This window comes from Lingula anatina, chromosome 2 (assembly GCF_051362555.1).
Source record: "Lingula anatina isolate TDL-2025a chromosome 2, LinAna3.0, whole genome shotgun sequence".
NCBI classification, from domain to species: Eukaryota; Metazoa; Brachiopoda; class Lingulata; order Lingulida; family Lingulidae; genus Lingula; species Lingula anatina.
In genome coordinates, this window is record NC_141768.1 from 26,587,614 (window position 1) to 26,606,134 (window position 18,521).

Sequence of the window (18,521 nt, forward strand, 5' to 3'; positions counted from 1 at the left end):
CAATAGCAAAAAGCTTTTTAATATTTATGTGATATTTCTTAAGAGAACAATAAAATATATCATCGTTATTTAAAGTCTCATACATTTTCTACCTTATTCTTTATTTTCTACTGCATCAAAACATCCAATGAAATGTTACCGCCATGTCCACATACGCATGCGTGCTCTTTAAACCGTCTCGGTGCGAAATTCGACTTGGTGAAACTACTGTTTGATTGATGTTTACCATGTAAGTACAGGTTAAAAGGTTAGATTATCTTCATGTATATGTACACATGTGCTAATTAACGGAAAATTTATATTGACGGAACTTTCGAAACATCTCACCAAATGTAAAATTATTTTATTGAAATATATAGCTAAAATAGATCAATCATTGATTCAATGTGTCCCAATTCATAGGTCTACCCCAAAAGTCTTTAGTAGTTCAAGGCCTGCTAAGATAATTCAAGAGCATTAGACTTAAAGATGATTTTGGGGATTTTTTGCACTTGTGTAGAGTTTTTTCTCTTTTGTATAACTCTTATTTTCAATATCTTTGCTAAATTGAGTGTAGTGGTGACTTTGGCCATGTGGTTCCTATTCAAATAAATAAGTTTTGGAATTCATATAATTGAGAGTCAAATAAAAAATGTAAAGAATTACAAAGTAAAATTTCAAACTATTTATTCAATATCAGTCTCTGAGAGGCTTTGGGAAAAGTCACCACATTTTGATAAACACTAAAGATTTTGGAGTTACAGGGTGAGGGGAATATCACTCTGCACCTTAATAAGGACTGTCTCTGTACTGTATAACATAGCAAGTAGCAGGAAAATTCATTTGTTATTTTCTTACACATGTACTATATAGGGGTTTTGATAACTGCAAAATTGTATTCATCTACCATCCCCACAGATGCAGATAAAAAAAATATTTGAGGCCTTAATCATTATAGAATATCATTATTGCATATATAAAAAAGAAACATTAATGGGAGTTCTAATATAGTCTATGGATTTTCATGCTTTGAATTACAGTGCAAATCTAGAGATTGGTTCTAATTTGGTCAGAAGTACATGATTCTAATGTTCTTGCAAATGAAAATATGGAATAGGTCAGATATTTTTTTTTGATATTTTACCTATTTCAACATTTGCATCTGTTTGTGTCTCGCATGACATAGACATTTTTAGTTTATTAAAAAAGCCATGTTCTGTAATCTCTGATTGTATAACATATTTCTAGGTGGACACTTCAAGCATGAGCTGGGCAGCCAATGAATGGAAGGCAGATTTGCCTCACAAGGCACTGCTAAAGGTTGAGGAGTTAGAAAATCAATTAGAAAGACTTAAGAAGGAACGTCAACAAAGGCAGTTTCAGCTTGACAGCTTGGAACAGGTAATCCATTTCTATACTAAAAGAACTAAAATCTTGAGTTTATTGCTACACTGGGGGTTATTTTCCAAAGTTCAATTAAAACTTATCTAATACATCATTTTTCGTTTGTTGTACACATTAAAATATAATTGTATTGGAATTATAATAATATTCTTTTGGTTCTTTTGCAAAGGCACTTGAAAAACAAAAGCGCAAAGCAGAAGAGGAGAAGTCTCTGTGTGGTTCTCTGAAACGTGAAAACCAGAGCTTGGCAGAGACTTGTGAAGAACTTGAGAAAAAGCGTGAGAAGTTGCAACATGAGTTGCAGAACAAGGACACTCACATTTCCTGTTTGGAAGGACAGTTAGCTCATGCAAAGCAGTCTTTAGAACAAGAAACAAACAAGGTATTGTGTTAGAATTTATCCATGATGTCCAGTGGACTTGAAAGACTGAAAAATTGATTTGCAATTTTTTTGTGTTTTTGTGTACATTTTCAAAAAAAAAAAAAAATCTTACAATGGGTAAGGCAAATCTGTAGAAACTTAGTTGATCAAATTTCAGTTCATTTTGCCAAGTTAATGAATATTTGCTAAAAATAAAATTTGACAAGTAACAAATATTTCCATATATTTTATGTGCTGTATGGCTCATTAAAAATTTCAGAATATATTTAATTATTCAAGATTTCAAACATGGCTAGATAAATTTAATTTGTAATGTTTTTACTGACAAAATTTAATTTTTTGAGTTTTTTAAATGATAAATTGAGACTTGAGATATCATTTTGTGAATTTCTATAGGCCGGTCAGCTGAAAACAGAACTGGAAAAGGCACAGGCTGAGCACTTGGAAGCCGTGAAAAAACTTGAGAAATTAACAGGGGATTACAACAGGCTGCAGGAGAATGGCACTCACCAATCCAGGCAAATTGAAGGACAGAGTGAGAAGATCAAGTGTCTGCAGCAAGAAGTGAAACAATTGCAAGGAAATTTAGATAGAAAGGGACATGAACAGAAGTCAAGACAGCCTTCTGGAACACCAGGTACACTTTTTAAGAAACACTCGTTTGAATAAGTTTGCTTAAAACTAAACTCTCGAGTTTAAAAATGGTTGATATTTAAAATTACAACTGCTACTATTAGGTACCCAGGATGAAACCAGTGAGCTGAAAAGAAAACTAAGTGAAGTTGAGAGCCTAAGAGCCAAGGAGTTGGAGGAACACAACAAAACGGTTGAAGAATTCAAAGTTCTACAAGATAAGGTAAACAGAGTTCCCTTTATTGATATAGACAAAGCAAAGAATTATATATATGTGCATTATTATCCAATTTTATGTCATCATTTTTAATGATTTTTGATACTCTAGAACATTTTTGTTCTAGATTCAAACTTAAAAAATATTCCTTTTTAAGGCATTGATATATCTCTGTATCTTAAATGTGATTGATTAAGTATATTAAGCTTAATTCATTGAAAAGATTAACATTCTGTTTCAAGGTTCAGAAAGATTCAGATGAGCTGCAGAAGGTAAGAAGTGAAAAGGATCTCCTCAGTGTGCGTGTAGAGAATCAGCAGGAGGCAAGCAAGAATGCTACTAGGCAGATGGAGTCCATGTTGAAAGAGCAGACTGGTATTAGTGATGTGCAGCTGGATAAGATGGAGAAAATGATTGATCGCTTGAAGAAAGAAAATGAAGGTTTGTATTTGATTTGCAAATTTTCTTTTAGCATTTCTTGCAATTGGTGTATCAATAATTATTTGTTTTAATCAACTTGATAACTAATTTGGAGTGACAAGAAAGTGACTTCTTCAGGCCTATTCCCTTAAAAATGCATCTGCCCATGTGTGAACATGGATGTAATGGGAAATTGCTCTTGGCTGCTCTTTCAGCTGTGAAGACTGGAAATGCCAATCTGGAGATGCAGATCCAGGCGAAGGCCAAGGAGATCTCCAGTCTTAATGGCAAGATGAGAGAGTTGCAGTCCGAACAGGATGCCAGCCTGACGGCACTGATGGAGAAGGAGAAAATGGTGGCGCAGTGCAAAGATGAAATGGCCAAACTGAAGATTCAGCTTGATGAGGCTAATCACAAGGTGAGGTGTGCTGGTGATTCATTGTATTGTGATGAAATCACTTATGTGATTATTTAATGCTAAAACCATGATATTGGCCATTATAATTTGGAACTTGTAAAAAAAAAGTTAAGTGTTTTGTTTTTCTGTTAAGGTGACCCTGCTTGATCAAAAAAATAAGCAACTCACAGAATCGGTGAAGAGGATGGATGGCACTAAAGAGGAGAAGGTATTGTTTCATTTAGGTCATAGGCTAGTTGCATGGGAACAGTGAATCAGTTGAAACTGGCAATTAATTTAATTTGTTGACTTTTTTGTTCAGGTTATAAGAAAAAATATAATTTTATTCTTTATTATATAAATAGCAGATTTTGTATTCAGGTGCAATAGGTACCTCAAGCAACCTCTCAGGATATTAATGTGTATTACGTGTTATACTCCAGGAGTCCCTGAACAAGCAACTCTCAGAATCTCAGTCAAAAGTTGGCAGCTTGGAAAAAGAACTGAAACAGCTGAAAGAGAAGCTTCAAAATTCTGATACTGTAAACAGTGACTTGAGGGCCAAAATGATGGAGAAGGACTTGGACACTGAAGCCTTGAAGGTGACCACTTAGACTTAAGATACTGAAATACAATGTACCTGCTTATTAGTTTGCTTGATTGGAGGGATTCATATAATAGTGGTTGACTTTTTTTTTTTGCCTTATTATAAACTTATTTACTCCTATAGCTAAATATGTTTTTCTGATGAATTGAAAATGTAATTGGTTAAACATTAATTTTAGTAAATTTATGCATGGCCTGCTTTACTTTTAGGCTAAGCTTGAGAAAATGACAGGTGAACTTAGCACCAACTCAGAAAACCTTAAGTCTGCTCATGAAAAGGAGATGGGCACTCTCAAAGCTCAGATCCAGGAATTGGAGAGAAAAGTACAGGAGGCTGGAAGGGAAAAGGAATCTGTAAGAGAGCAAATGGAAAAAAGAATAGATGAATTAAAAGTAAGTATGTGCCACATACATGTAGACTCTTAAATTGTTGTTTTTCTGGCATGCCCAAATTTTGTTGTTTTGTTAGTATTAATGTTGACTACTGAATGAATGCATAGTGTCTGACCATCAGCAAGATTAACATCTTTTTCTTTTGAAAAGCTATAATTTTATTAACATTTTTTGTTAAACCTGAGAATTTACAGTGTTGGAATCATCTAAATGTTTTTGAAAATTCACTATGATACAAGTAGCACTTTTTTGTCTGAATATGATAAACTGAAAATAAAAAATGTTTTTTTTTAATGTTCAGGACCAGATCCAGTCTATGGAGAAAAAGGTGTCTGAAACTGAAGAACAGATCAAACTTCAAGATCAAAAGTCAAAGGACTTGATAGAAGAAATGAAGCAGAAAGTGTCCAGCATGGAAGGGGAAAGAGATGAAGCCAAGTGCAAAATGAATGAAACCATATTTGACCTTGAAAATAAGAATGAAGAGATCCAGGCCATGATGTCTCAGCTTGAGGGGTTGAAATCCCAAAAGGCACATGCACAGCAGCAGTATGACAATCAAGCTAAAGAATTGACAGAGTTAAAACAGCAGTACACAGTAGTTTTGGAGGAAAAGGACAAGTCGGGAGTGGTCATTGGAAAGCTTGAAGATCAAGTGAAGAATCTTTCAGAACAATTGAAGAGTCTGCAACACAAAGCTGATAATGAGGGTCATGACTTAAAACTAAAATTAGCCGAGTTGGAGAACCATAAAACACAACTGCAAAGAGAGGTTGAGGAAATAACGACTGAAGTGGAAAAGAAGTCCCAGCAACTGAAGATTACAGTGGAACAACTCACTGAGATGAGTTCTAAATATGATCAAGCTGAAATGATGTGCAGCACTCTTAAGGCCACAAGTGCAGAGTTGAAGAAAGAAATGGATCACATGGGCAGTGAAAGGGACCGCATGGCCGAGGAAAAGGCTGAGCTTGAAGAGAAAGAGCAGCACCATAAAAAGTCTCATGAGGAAATGCTCGTGGAACGCCAGAACCTATGCAGTCAGGTGCAGGAACTGAAGGCTCATCTTTCAGATGCCAAATCCGAGCTCCATGAGACCAAGAAGTCTCTGCAGCAGGCAGAGGCCACGGTGACAAGAGTCGAAGAAGAGAGAGATAATGTTGCTGCTGCAAAGACCAAGATGGACAGTGACCTGACCAATCTACAGAACAAGATTCAGACTTTGGAGTCAGAGTTGGCCAATAGCTCTGGCAAGGTTGATGATTTTGAGAGGCAGTTGGCCGAAAAGAGTACTGCATTAGAAAATGCCCAGTTGCAGTATGATAGTTTTGCTAAAGATTCATCTAACAAGTTGGAACAGCTACAGAAAATGTGCAACGACCTGCAAGAAGAGAACAAGAAAGTCAAGCAGCAGGTTGCAGACTTTGAAGAGTCTCATGGAATGCTGAAATGTGAGAAGGAGGACCTACTGTCTCAGCTGACAACAGCAAAGGAAAGTCTCGTTTCTTTGGAGGAAAAATCTCAGAGCATGTCCTCAGACCTCAGGTTGAAAGTTCAGCAGTTGGAAGAACAGAAGTTGGGTCTACAGAAGGAAGTGGATGAAGCTACATCTGTACTTGAAAAGAAGTGTGAAGAAGTAGAAACACTCACTCAGCAGTTGAAGGCCATGACTGAGAGCCTCGCCCAGCTACAGCAACAATGTAGCAGCTTAGCAGAAGAAAAAAAATCTATCAAGGAACAGATGGACCTTAACTCGCAGCAGGTAGAACAGCTTGGAATTGAAAAAGCCACCCTGACTGAACAGGTAGCACAGTTGAATATTACATTGTCATCACAGGAAACGAAAGCCTCAACAGCCATTACTGAGTTGAATGGCAAGATCCATGCAGTTGAAGCTGAAAGGGCTAACATAGCTAAAGAGCTTGAAGAGGCACGTTTCTCTTTGGAGAACAAAGATGAGGATTTGGAATCTCTCAACGAGCAAGTTCAAACTCTGGGAGAGAATGAGGCTTCACTGAAGCAGAATGTAGAGGCCCTGAAAGCTGAGAGTGGTTTATTGAAAGAGGCCATTGAATCATTGCAGCAGGAGAAAGAGAAGTTGGGACAAAACCTGGCTGAAAAAGCAAGTGAATGTGAGGAAATCCGCCAAGCCAGCTGTGATCTTCAGGTAGAGAAAGACAATTTACTTAGTAGGATTGGAGATTCAGAGAGTCAGCTAACCCAAAACAGGCACATGCATGATGAAATTTTGAAAGAATTACAGGCTTCCAAGGTCAAAGTAGAAGAGCTTACAGCAACCGTTGATGACCTCACAACAGCCAAGTGTAAACTGGAGAGTTCTATCAGTGACCTGACAAATAAAATGGATGCACAGCAGTCGATAGTTTCAGAAAAGAATGCGGAATTGGGTGCTTTGCAGACAAAATTGGATCAACAAGAGCAGAGACTTATTGAACTGAACGAAGAACTTAGGAAGAAGGCCAAGGAGCATGATCTGCAGGCTCACACTGTGGAACAGCAGAAAGAAAATGCTCAGGCACAGATCAGAGCTCTGGAAAATGAAAGGACTGATCTAACTGCTCATATCCAACAGCTAGGTCTTGACAAACAAAGCCTTGATGAAGAAATGCACTCAGTTAAAAGTCAGCTCAGCTCCTTGGAGGAGAAGTCAAAGAATGCAATTTCAGAGTTGCAGTCACAGCTTAAGTTTGTTGAAAAGGAGAAACAAAACTTACAGAATCAAATGGAAGAATCTGCTTTTGCACTGGAGAACAAGGATGAAGACTTGGAGAGTCTTACTGACCAAGTCAGAGACTTAACAGAAAAGAACCAGCAACTCCAGCAGACACAGGAACAATCTGCAAAGGAAATTGATTCATTGAAACAGACCAGCAAGGATTTTGAGCAAGAGTTGTTGCGTTTCAAAAGGGAAAAGGAACTTGCAGATGAAGATATAAAGTCCTTACAAGAAACCAGTAGGGTGAATGAAGAAAAGTTTGAATCTCTCATGAAAGAAATGCAAGAGAGGCTGTCTCATGCTGAGAAAGAAAAACAGCAGTTGAAGACAAAACAAGATGAGACTGCCTTCATGTTAGAAAACAGTAAAGAAGATTTTGAGTCTGTGAGCCAACAGTTGCAAGAGGCAATGACTAAACAGGATCACTTGTCACAGAGTTTGGAGGCAAACAAGGCTGCCATGGAGAGGGCAAACCTTCAGCTGGAGGACTTAAAACAAGAAAAGGAGAAGCTTGCCACAGAGTACAGCAATTTGCAGAACAGTTTTGATCTCTTGAAAACCCAGCTGCAGGAAAGTGAGAACAAGGCTGGTGCTCTTGAAGCCGAGTTGAAAGCTAAGATTGCCAGCTTTACTGAAGAGAAAGGTGCTCTCCAATCTAAAATAGACGAGGCTGCCTTCCAGCTGGAAAATAACTCTGAAGACCTGGAATCCTACAGTGAACAACTCAAAGATCTGTCAGAGAAAAACGACAAGTTGCAAAATAATTGTGAAAGCCTCAGGACCCATGTGTCCGAACTTCAGGATAAAATTAATGGGCTAAATGAGGAAAAAGAAGCAGCACTGAAACAGGCAGAAGCAAGCACTGAATCAGAAGCAGTGATGAACCAGCAACTGGCACAGTTGAAGCATGATAAACAAATTCTAGAGCAGTACAACCAAGATATGAAAGACCAGCTTGACAAGTCTCAGTCACAGAACGAGAATTTGAAGTCACAGTTGAATGACAGCCAGGCAAATTTGATGTCTGCGACAGAAGAAAAAGAATCATTGCAAGAACAATTGACACGGCAGACAAATGATCTTAATGCAGTACACATGAAGGCTGAAAAGCTTCAGTCTTTATTGAATGAACGTGATAATCAGCTCTGTGACATGGAAGTTGTAGTGAAGGAGCTTGAATCAAAAGTAACTGACCTCACAACACAAATAGATAACTCAGCAGAGGTAATGTCAAGCAGCCAGAAATCCTACCTTGAAACTCTACAAGAAAAGGACAAATTGATTCAAACAGCCCAGGAAAGAATTGAAAATATGCTGCAGGAGTTGGACAGTAAAGAACTAGAAATGGAAGAAGGGAAGAGAACCCATGAGGAAAGGGAGAAAGAATTACAGGACTCGTTGAATCAGGCACAGGCCAGACTTCAGGAGCTTGAGGGTCAGAAGGCAGTAATCCAATTACACTTGGAGCAGACTCGTCAGACTCTGGTAGAATTACAGCAGCAAACAAACACCTTGGAGGATGCTGTGGCTGCTTGGGAATCTAGGTATAATACCCTACTCGAAGAGCAGTCAAATGCTGCCAGTGCCCAAGAAGAAGTTGTCCTCAAGTTCAGCAAGGAAATTGCAGGACTGAATGATGCTGTAACAGATCTCAATCAGACAGTGCAGTCGCTGAGTGAAAAGAACTCAGACCAAGAAAAGCAGTTGGTTGATGCCCAGGAAGCCTTGGTCAAAATGGAAAAAGATATGACAGATAAGACGGCCCTCCATGCTGCTGAAATTAAGAATATGGAGCAAAATAATAATGAGCTGGAAGAAAAGCTGTCACAGGAGAGGGAACAAGCAGACCAGTTGCAGACTCATTTGCAGCAATTACAGACAGAGATGGAAAGTGAGATGTCACAGTTGAGAGTCAAGCTAGAGCTAGAAACCCAGAAGACCAAAGACATGGAAACCAGATATCAGGAAAGTGAAGAAATTGCTGAAAACAAACTTTCAGGTGTCAGGAGTGAACACGAGTTTGCACAGGGTGTTTTACGAGATGAAATTCAGCAGTTGCAAAAACAGAATGAAGAAATGCAGGCAAAGTTACATCATTTACAAGACCTGAGCAACCAGACTGACATACAGAGGTCGGAGGAACTGGCTAGAATGCAAAATGAGCTCTCCCAGCTTCAGAACATAAATGAAGAGAAAACGTCATCCTTGCTGACACTTGAGCAGAAATTATCTGAGGCAAGCGAGAAGGTTAGACTAACTGAAGAAAGTATGGCATCGCTTCAGCAAAGTTATGAGGAATTGCAGCAAGATGTAAATTTGAATGACAATGATTACAGAGAAAAGGTTCAGATACTGCAAGCGAGCATTGAAGAAAAGGAAGCAGAAATTGAAAGTGCAGCTAAAAACTTCGAAATTCAGAGGAAAAATTTTATGCAAGATCAAGAAAAGCTTGAAATTGAGAAATCTAGACTGGAAGGTTTAGTCCAGGAACATGTGACTGAAATTGAAAGTCTTAAGCAAAGGCTAAGTCAAAGTGAACAGCACACTGATAACGAAGTCTCCCTTGCCATGTCCCAACTACAGGCTGAGAAACGGTCTGTGCTAGACCTGACCACTAAACTAGAAACGGAGGCACAGCTTCACAAAAATGCCATAGCTGAGTTGAAGTCTGAGCACGAATTTTACCACACAACATCACAGGAACAGATAGCAAAACTTCAGAATGAAAGGGATGAGCTGAATGCCAAGCTTTCTGGACTCCTCGACATGGCTAACCAGAAATCAGCCGACCAGTCGACCACTGAGGCCAAAATGCAGGCAGAGGTGGATGGTTTGACCAATCAGTGTCAAGCCAAAGAAGATCAAATATCACAACTGGAGAAGCAGCTGGAGGAAAGACAGTTGAAGTTGGACAGTGCCACAAAACGCATAGAACAACTACAGGAGCAGCAGAGGGATTCACTTGACAGCATGCACAAGGCAGAAAAGGAGTTTACAGATGTCAGGCAAGACTTAGAAGTCCAGATTAAAAAGCTGAAGTCAGAAGTTGCAAGTCTGAATGAAAAACTGAAAGAAACAACTACCAGCAGGGACAGTTTTGAAATGGAAAGTAAATCGCTTCAGGATCAAGTAGAGGAATTGCACATCCAGTTGAAAAATAGCCACCAAGATGTTGGCAGTAATCAGCAAGAGATTTCACAAATGGAGTCCACCTTGGATCAATTAAAGGTAGAGAAAGAACAGTTAATGGATAAGATAAGTTGCCTGAATGGGGAGATATCCAACTTGAAGAGTGATAATGCTGAACTTGCAGTAAAACTGAACACTAGCAGTGCTGAGGTCGAAACAGCTTTGAGTACGAATACATCTTTACAGGAGAGAGTGGCCCAGCTCGAGGTCGATCTTCATGGTGCTTCTGACAAAGCCCAGACTTTGCAGCGAGAAAAGAGAGACCTAGAGGAGCAGCTGCATTCTGTCCATTGTCAAGGCCAGGTGGATACAGATGCTGAAAAGGCCAAGAATGATGAATTAGTTCAACAGCTAGCCAAACTGGAAACTACAAAGGAAGCTTTAGAAAATAAGACGACAGATTTGATGTCAGAGATATCTGTGCTGAAGGGGACTGTAGCAGAACTGGAGCATCAACTCAACTGTGGACATGATGAATTGGCAGCCACGCAGTCTCATTCTGAAGAGCTGTTTGAAAAGTATGAGGCTCTTCAGATGCAGTTAAGTGAGGCACAAGAAAGAATTAAGAGTGCAGAATTAGAAAAGACTGATTTAGAAAGCCAGTTAAGCAGCCTCAGGTATGAATCTGAACAATCTTTGGATGTGATGGCTAGAGAGAAGGCTGTATTGCAAGAAGAGATCCAGAAAATTGCTCAAGAGAAAGAGGAAATCTCGGAACAAGTCGCCAAAATGACAGTGGAAATTGATAAATTGAGGACAGCAGAAGCAAGCACACAGCAAGAGCTGAAAACTCAGCTAGCAGAAGAAGCTTCTGCACAGAGAGACACCATTTTAGAACTTGAAGCAGATAAAGCAGAGTTGAAAGAGAAACTGAAAACTTTGGAGTCTGAAATTTCAACACTTCAGAAACAGCTAACTAGTTCGAGCACAGAGATTGCAGAGCTGAAAGAAGACAAAGAATTGTTATTTGACCAGTATCAGAATGAAGCCAGTGCCTTAGAAGAAGCACAAGCAGAAAAACAAGAACTAATTGAGAAACTCAGGATTGCAGAAATGCAAAAAAATTCTGTTGAAAAGCAAATTGAAGAAATGAGTGCAAAATTTGGCACTAGTTTTGAGGAGAAGGAAGCACTTGTGGTCCAAATCAATTCTTTGAAAACGGAAAAGAATACACTGGAGAGTGAACTAGAAAATTTCAAAACTGAACTGAAGGGTTTCCGTTCTGGATGTGAAGAATTGCAGAAGCAAATCAAAGCATTGGAATCAGGGAAGAAAAATCAGGCTGCTAAAGTATCAGAGCTACAGAAATTGTTAGAATCCAAACAACAGGAGCTTCAAGAGGCTTTAGACCAAGCCAAGAACCAGCACACCATCACTGACGATCTCTACCAGCAATTAGAAAAGTTATCATCTGAAAGAGACAACCTGGAGAGGGACATTCAGAAGTTACAAGAAAATACAGACTCAAATGAAATGCTTATATCTGCCCTGCAGTCAGAAAAGCTGAACCTTGAGCATGAAATGAAAGAAAAAGATTCAGAAATTAAAACCTTGACTGTCCAGATTTCCACCTTACAGGAGGAAGTCCAAAGACTTGAGAAGCAAACAGAAAACCTTAGTGAGCAAACTGATGGCAGAACTGCAAAACTCGAGACCGAAAAGCTGGAACTGAATGAACAGCTGGATGCTGTGATCATGAAGCAAACTGAAATGGAGGAAAAATACGAGGTACTCCAAGAGGAATCTAAATCCATTGAGCTGCAGCGCCAGGAATTGAAGCAGAAAGTGGAAGAATTGGAGGAAGAGGTCAACACCCTACAGATAGAGAAGTCTACCCTTGAAGATCAGATCCGGGATTATAAGACCGAGCATTCCAAACTCGCCCAGAGCAGGGAAACGCTGCAGGCTCGGGTTAAAACTCAGGAAAATGAAAAGCATGTACTTCTGAACCAGTTCCTTGGTTTAGAAAATGCCAAAGCAAGTCTAGAAGAGAAGAATGCAAGACTGGAGGAAGAGTTGGATCAAGTTAATCTGCACATGAAACAGGTGAAAGAGAAGATGGAGAGTGTCCAAAGAGATCACGATGCGTTTCAGAGTCAGAACATTGGGCTTGAAGAGACACGGTCAGATCTGGAGTCTCAGTTGGGCGCCCTGCTCACTGAGAAGCAGAACCTGGAAGATGAAGTGCTTCAGCTGAAAGAAGACCTCCAGACGTCGGAGTGCAAGCACAAGGAGAAAGTGGATGGCCTGAACAGTGAGCTGAGTGAAAAGGTATCCCAACTGGATGAAGCCCACAGTCAGGTTGAAAATTACAAGGTAGGTATTTATATTATGTAGCAGCTCGTTTTTTAACACAGCTTTGGTAATTTGTGTTATTTTTTTCAGCATTGAAATTTGGTAAAAATTAGTAATATGTAATTAGTATATAATAAAAAAGGCAAATATTCCCCACTAGAGATTAAGACTGTTCACGTTCACTAAGAAAAAAAGATTTTAAAAATCCTCTTAACAATCTGTATTATTATTGATTCATTTTGGTTAAAACTATGATGAGGCTGAAACACATTTAATGCATGAACTGGACCAGTGGTGGCCAACCATATACACAAATTTACATAAAAAAGAGAACTTAAAATGTAAACAGCGGCAACTTAAAATGTAATACATCTTACTAAAGAACACTGTAAGAAGTACAAGTTACCACTTGCTTATTTGTGATCATTGATTTATCAGTTTTATAACAACTTCCATTTGTATTTGCCTTAGTTGCTGTTGGAGACCCTTGAGGCAGAGAAGAATGATGTTGTAAAAGACAAAAAGCTTGCTGAGTGTGAACTGGAGAGGATACAATGCCAGTACAACAGAGAAACCAAAGAACTTGAAGAAAAAATTCAGTCACTAGAGAGTGAACATGAAAAGCAGCTAGGCGTACTCGAAACCAAGGTAAATAGAATAGAATGTGATATGAACATGTATCTGTTCTTTTATTTTTGTAAGTTACTGTTTGGTGATAGAAAAGAGAGTTTTGGCATAGAGTACAACCTCTGCAGTGGTGAGGCAAACTGGCAGAAGAGGAGACAAGTCTTTAAAGTTGCATTGTGTTAAGTTACAGGAACACTTTGATAGTATAAGGAGACCGATATGAACAAGAGTTCCACAATCAGTCTGGAAAGTACGTCATTGTAATCTCCACAGAGGCTTTCTCTGGGACATGATATTCAAGTTATTGTAATACGTTGCTTGAGATCGTTGTGTAATGTTAACTTTTTTTGAAGACATCTTACAACTGACTGCATAATTTGAACAGTTTTAGTAAAAAACTTTTTGAAATAGGATAAAAATTAAGATATAATGACATAAGAAATAAATAAGTTGTCTTGTTTGTATATAAGGTTTCAGATCTTCAGAAGGCATTGGCTGTAATCAGGGAGGAGAGAGATGGTTTCCAAGGCAAGGTCCAACTTCTTATGCAGAATCTTAAAGCCAAGGAAAAGGAAAAAGAGGCGCTTGAAAAATATCTGCAGAATATTGAAGACGGTGAAAGCAATAATGTTAGAAAGGTAACTTTGCTAGCAAGAAAAGGAAATTAATTTGTATATTTGACATTCATAGTTTGTTAAGTCCTCTTTTGAACAGAAGATAACTTCAACCTTATCATGTAAGAAAAAAAGATAAGCACCCACCGTTTTGAATGCTGCACATCAAATTCTTTCTCGAACTACAACAACGATATTACCTATCAAACATCACGTTTATTAGAATGTTAATGCATTATTATGTTTTACCTCTTTCATAAGGACTCCAGTGTTAAAAGTAGTGAAGAATATGAGGCTGAGATAAGTAGTCTGCAACAGAGACTGAAGGATGTTTGTGAAACTGAAGACAAATACATCAACCTCATCAAAGAGTTCAAGCAGTGCAAAAGTGAGAAAGAGTCTCTGCAGTCCAAAGTTAGACTTATAGGTAAAATGTTTGACTTTATAACAGCAACTTTATAACATTTTATCCTGACATTTTAGGTTAAAGTTTTTTTTAAAAACTTGTAATATATTTGTAGGAAGCTTTAACCGAATGTTTTAATATAATTACATCATCAGGATAATTTTGGAAGAATTAGATGGAATTATTTTGTGGATCAAATATCATTTGTTATTTTGTTGCCTTTTGTATTTCAGCTCTTAAACATAAAAAAGATATAGAGAAGTTGAAAGCCTCTGCTGGTGAAGCTAAATCCACTGTTACAGAAACAGTGCCTGCTGGGGACCAAAATGATAAAGTTGACATTACACCAGCAACCGTTATAGCACCAAGCAAACCTACGCCTGAATCAGTAAATGACACTTCCAAAGTTCCCCCAGTAACAGTAACATCTCCTGAAACTGTCGGTAGAAGAACAAGACTATCACTAAAAAGAAAAAGCCAAACAAGTTTAGACAATGTTCTAGATACCAGTACAGGGGGAAATAAACGTCCTGCTGAGGATGTCTTGGCTAATAGAGACAAACGTGCTAAGTGTAATGACAAAGTGACTGTTGATGCAGATGGGGAAGCATCAGAAGCACCAGTTGAAGGACTCCCGGAGGTTGTTCAGAAAGGTAAAAATCTGCGTGTCATCAGAGTCGGTTAAGTTTTAAGTCAGTTTAAAAGGTCTTTCCAAAGAAACTGTAGGTTAATTAGGTCCATATGTTCTCACGTTGGATAAAACACTCAAAGTTTTAAGTCCACTTTCAATTTTTGCAAAGACCTGGTCACTCCAGCAACTTGATACAAGCCTGTCAGCTTAAGACCTAACTATTAAGAACACATTTAACATGATATTGCAATTCAAAATTGTGTTGCTTTTATTTATTTATTTATTTATTTATTTATTTATTTATTTATTTATTTTTCAGGCTTTGCAAACATTCCAGAGGCCTCTGAGAGTCCCTTTGTCTTGCGTCGCACAACGCTGGCAACCACTTGTAAATCCTCGGATGCCCTTTCTGATAGTGCTCCAGACTCCATTTTACCTAGCAGACCCCACACAAGAAGTCATTCTTCGCAGAACAGCCAGTCTTCTCAGGGCAGTGATAGTGTTAAAGTGTCTCATGAAGATACCAATCTTGCTGCTGGAAACACAGCCACTACTAGTACAACAAATACTACCAGGAGCATTCCAGTATTGTCCAAAACCAGGTCACTGCAATCACAGCAAAGCAAAAGTAAACTGAGACAGCCATCTGGCATTCCAAAGGTAATGCATATTCAAAATATAACAAAGAAAGAGAGTCTATAATATCCCAGCATGTATTTCATTATGGCTGCTTTTGTTCAGCTTTGGTAACTGTTTCTGAGAAAAACAAACAAAAAATATCAAGTTTTTTGAACTGATAACAATTCAACAGTAAGGTTGCATCAACAAATAAGGTTTTTAAGGCACTCAATAGATAAAATACCTTGTCAGTTTAATACTGGAATTTAAACTTTGAATGTTTGCATTCATTTCAGATGGACTCCAAGCCCCTGGCCACCATTACGAACAGCCCCAAGAAACCAGCTCTCAGTGAGGAAGCCAGTAAGCGCAGCAGGTTAATTGGGGCCCCTCAGAGGTGCTTGAGCCTCAAAAAGTCTCCTGAGGAAAAAACTAAAAGGAGGACTAGAGCTCAGAATGCTGTCAGAAGAGGAAAGGAGACAGAAACAGCAGCAGGCAGCTCAGAGGCAGAGAACTGCAAACTTCAGTAGATGGTCTTTTTTTTATTTCAGTACACGTGACTGAGACATTCATTTTACATCATTGTAAATACCATATGTTTGTACAGTTAATCAAACATTTGCCTTTGATTCTTGGAGACAACCCTCGTTTCCGTCGCAAAGATTTTAGAATAAGTGATAAGTGCTCTTTAGAATATGCACTCTTCGTATAGTGAAGTATTGTTGACATTGGTATCTCAAATTCTCATGTACCTTGTTTTTCTTGTTTTCGTTGTACCATTAGAACTCTTTTTTATGTATGTGTACTAGATGTTTATTACAAAAATAGCAGCAGATTATGAATGATTGTGAAATGATATGAAATACAAGTATTGTATGTTCTATTTAATTTTTGAGATGTGGTGTATTGTGCATGTGTACCACACAGACACTGCAGTAATACAATGTAATTTCCAACCCGTTTTATTAAATTCTTTTCAAACTAATGTTTTTGTTTTTAAAGAAAATTGCATTGATTTTGAAATTTGAATCAGAAATCTCCACTGAAATTCATAACTTGATCTGGAAATTGATTCTATTGATTTGCAACAGGAGGGAGAAGTGTATAAAGTACTTAAATTATTTATTGAACGTTCATTTTATTTTTTCTATTGTAAACGAGGCATTAGTTAGATCTTGGCAAAAAAAAAAAAAAAAAACAAATACAAATTGGGTAATTTTGGATGTACTGAAAATTTATTTGCATCTACCACCTTACACCTGGAATTACAATCCCCATTTTCTTTTAATCTGCTTAAACTTGCAACAAAAATTAAGTTCATATTCTGATATAATTACCTCTCAAAAATGGTGTATGTATATCTTAACTTCTTAAACCATGTTTAATTTGTTGTGTTAGTTCACAACATTTAAATAAAATGACTAAATGGGCACTTCTTACAGGTGGAATGTTTAGTATAACCATGGCAAATTTCTTTATTTTCAAAGTTCAATATAATAGAGACTAAAAATGTTGATGCACAAGGTCTGAAGCTCAGAACAAGTTTTAATCCAAGTTTTCTTTAAAAGACTTTTTCAATGCTTGGCGAGCTTGGTTTTTTAACTTCCTACTTTCATTTTTAATTTCCTGTTTTCTCTGAGTTTTCATAACTATACCATCTTCGCCATTCACATGAACATCAAGTTTAATCTGAAGCATTTCTCTTGCTTTCTTTTGGTTTTCTGCAAGAGATCTACTTTCATGGCATTTTGCTGTCAGCCCAGTCGGTGTGTGTTTTACAATTACAGCATTCATAGTTTTATTAACTGACTGACCACCAGGACCAGTACCATATCCAATCTGTTCTTCAATTTCACTCTCATCTAATGGAGGAAATGCATTCTTGGGGTACTTAACACTGGTAGATTTCCCCCTTACGCTCTGAATTGTTATTGGCAATGGCTTATAAGAATTTTGTAGTCTAAATTCATTTTGATAAACAACTGTCTCAGTTGAAAACATTCTATTGCATGAAGTTCTCCATAAGTGGGTTAATATACAATTGTCTCCAGCACACAAATACAAATATGACAAGGAAATACCATTTCGCATGAAATACATCCTGGCAAATGTTCACTAATTCAAGTGTTACTGTCAACTGCTTTTTTATTTTTGTAACTTTCCAAAGCTTTTTCCAACAAGTCTGGCTTGGCACTGTGTTTCATAAGATATTCCCCATTAAAATGAAACACGGGAATATCATACTGGTACTTCCTTTTCCATTGTTCATTTCCTGGTTCGTCTATGTAAACTTCTTCAAAATTAACCTGTAAAAAGTCAAAAGAGAGTAATAATATTTGGCACTTTTTGATAAAGCGTTGTAGGATACTTTAATATAATTTAACTGAAAGGTTTAATCTTTCTTGTATAGATAAAAACAAAACTATAAAATGTGTCAATTTTTGAATTGTCTATATAATGATACTCCTGCCCTTTGACAAATTGACATTTTTCATATATACCATAATATAACAATGTCGTAATAAATATAAAACATACAAAAAGAGAGTATGAGCATAATTACCTGCACTACAAGTTATAAACTTCACATCCTTTGATATTCAAATTTCAGAATAATTATAAATGCAGCATTATATGTAGTAGCCCCCCCCCCCTCCCCACATGACCTACCAATCCCATATAATCCTCCAGTTCATCCTTTGCTACAGTACAGAGCGAACATTGTTCGTTTGATTTCGTGAACAGGGTTAGGGTCGGTTTATCCTGCAGTCGAGCACAGGTAAAGAGTGCCCTGCTGTGTTGGAATCGCTCAAAAAGTAACTCTTGCCTGCGTATTGGCAAATAAAGCAGACGGAAATAAGGAACAATTCTAAACATTGGTTGTTTAATTGCAACTTAGAGTAAGAGAATCACTTGAATAAAGAATCACTTGTTCAAATTCCCGACTTCAACTTTGCCTTCTCGAGGAAATGA

At 37.8% G+C, this 18,521-nt stretch overlaps 3 protein-coding genes across 3 annotated transcripts; 1 reads left to right on the forward strand and 2 right to left on the reverse strand.

Annotated features, from left to right (window-relative positions):
* The first annotated feature begins 101 nt into the window (after positions 1–101).
* LOC106177049 (uncharacterized) lies at positions 102–16,533 on the forward strand. The gene is made up of 17 exons (XM_087003876.1): positions 102–229; positions 1,228–1,380; positions 1,553–1,765; positions 2,162–2,402; positions 2,503–2,621; positions 2,858–3,056; positions 3,251–3,453; positions 3,587–3,661; positions 3,876–4,034; positions 4,249–4,431; positions 4,733–12,673; positions 13,124–13,300; positions 13,750–13,917; positions 14,155–14,320; positions 14,533–14,952; positions 15,250–15,590; positions 15,845–16,533. Exons 2-17 carry the CDS (start codon positions 1,243–1,245, stop codon positions 16,076–16,078), a joined length of 10,977 nt encoding a protein of 3,658 aa, XP_086860002.1. The 5' UTR covers positions 102–229; positions 1,228–1,242; the 3' UTR covers positions 16,079–16,533.
* A 228-nt stretch (positions 16,534–16,761) lies between these two features.
* On the reverse strand, positions 16,762–17,648 carry LOC147763507 (mitochondrial translation release factor in rescue-like). The gene has a single exon (XM_087003923.1). It carries the CDS (start codon positions 17,646–17,648, stop codon positions 17,094–17,096), a length of 555 nt encoding a protein of 184 aa, XP_086860049.1. The 3' UTR covers positions 16,762–17,093.
* Positions 17,649–17,668: 20 nt separating this feature from the next.
* On the reverse strand, positions 17,669–18,425 carry LOC147763508 (glutaredoxin-like protein C5orf63 homolog). Its single transcript, XM_087003925.1, has 2 exons — positions 18,219–18,425; positions 17,669–17,854 (listed from the first exon to the last, which is right to left on the reverse strand). Exons 1-2 carry the CDS (start codon positions 18,423–18,425, stop codon positions 17,669–17,671), a joined length of 393 nt encoding a protein of 130 aa, XP_086860051.1.
* Positions 18,426–18,521: the final 96 nt, after the last annotated feature.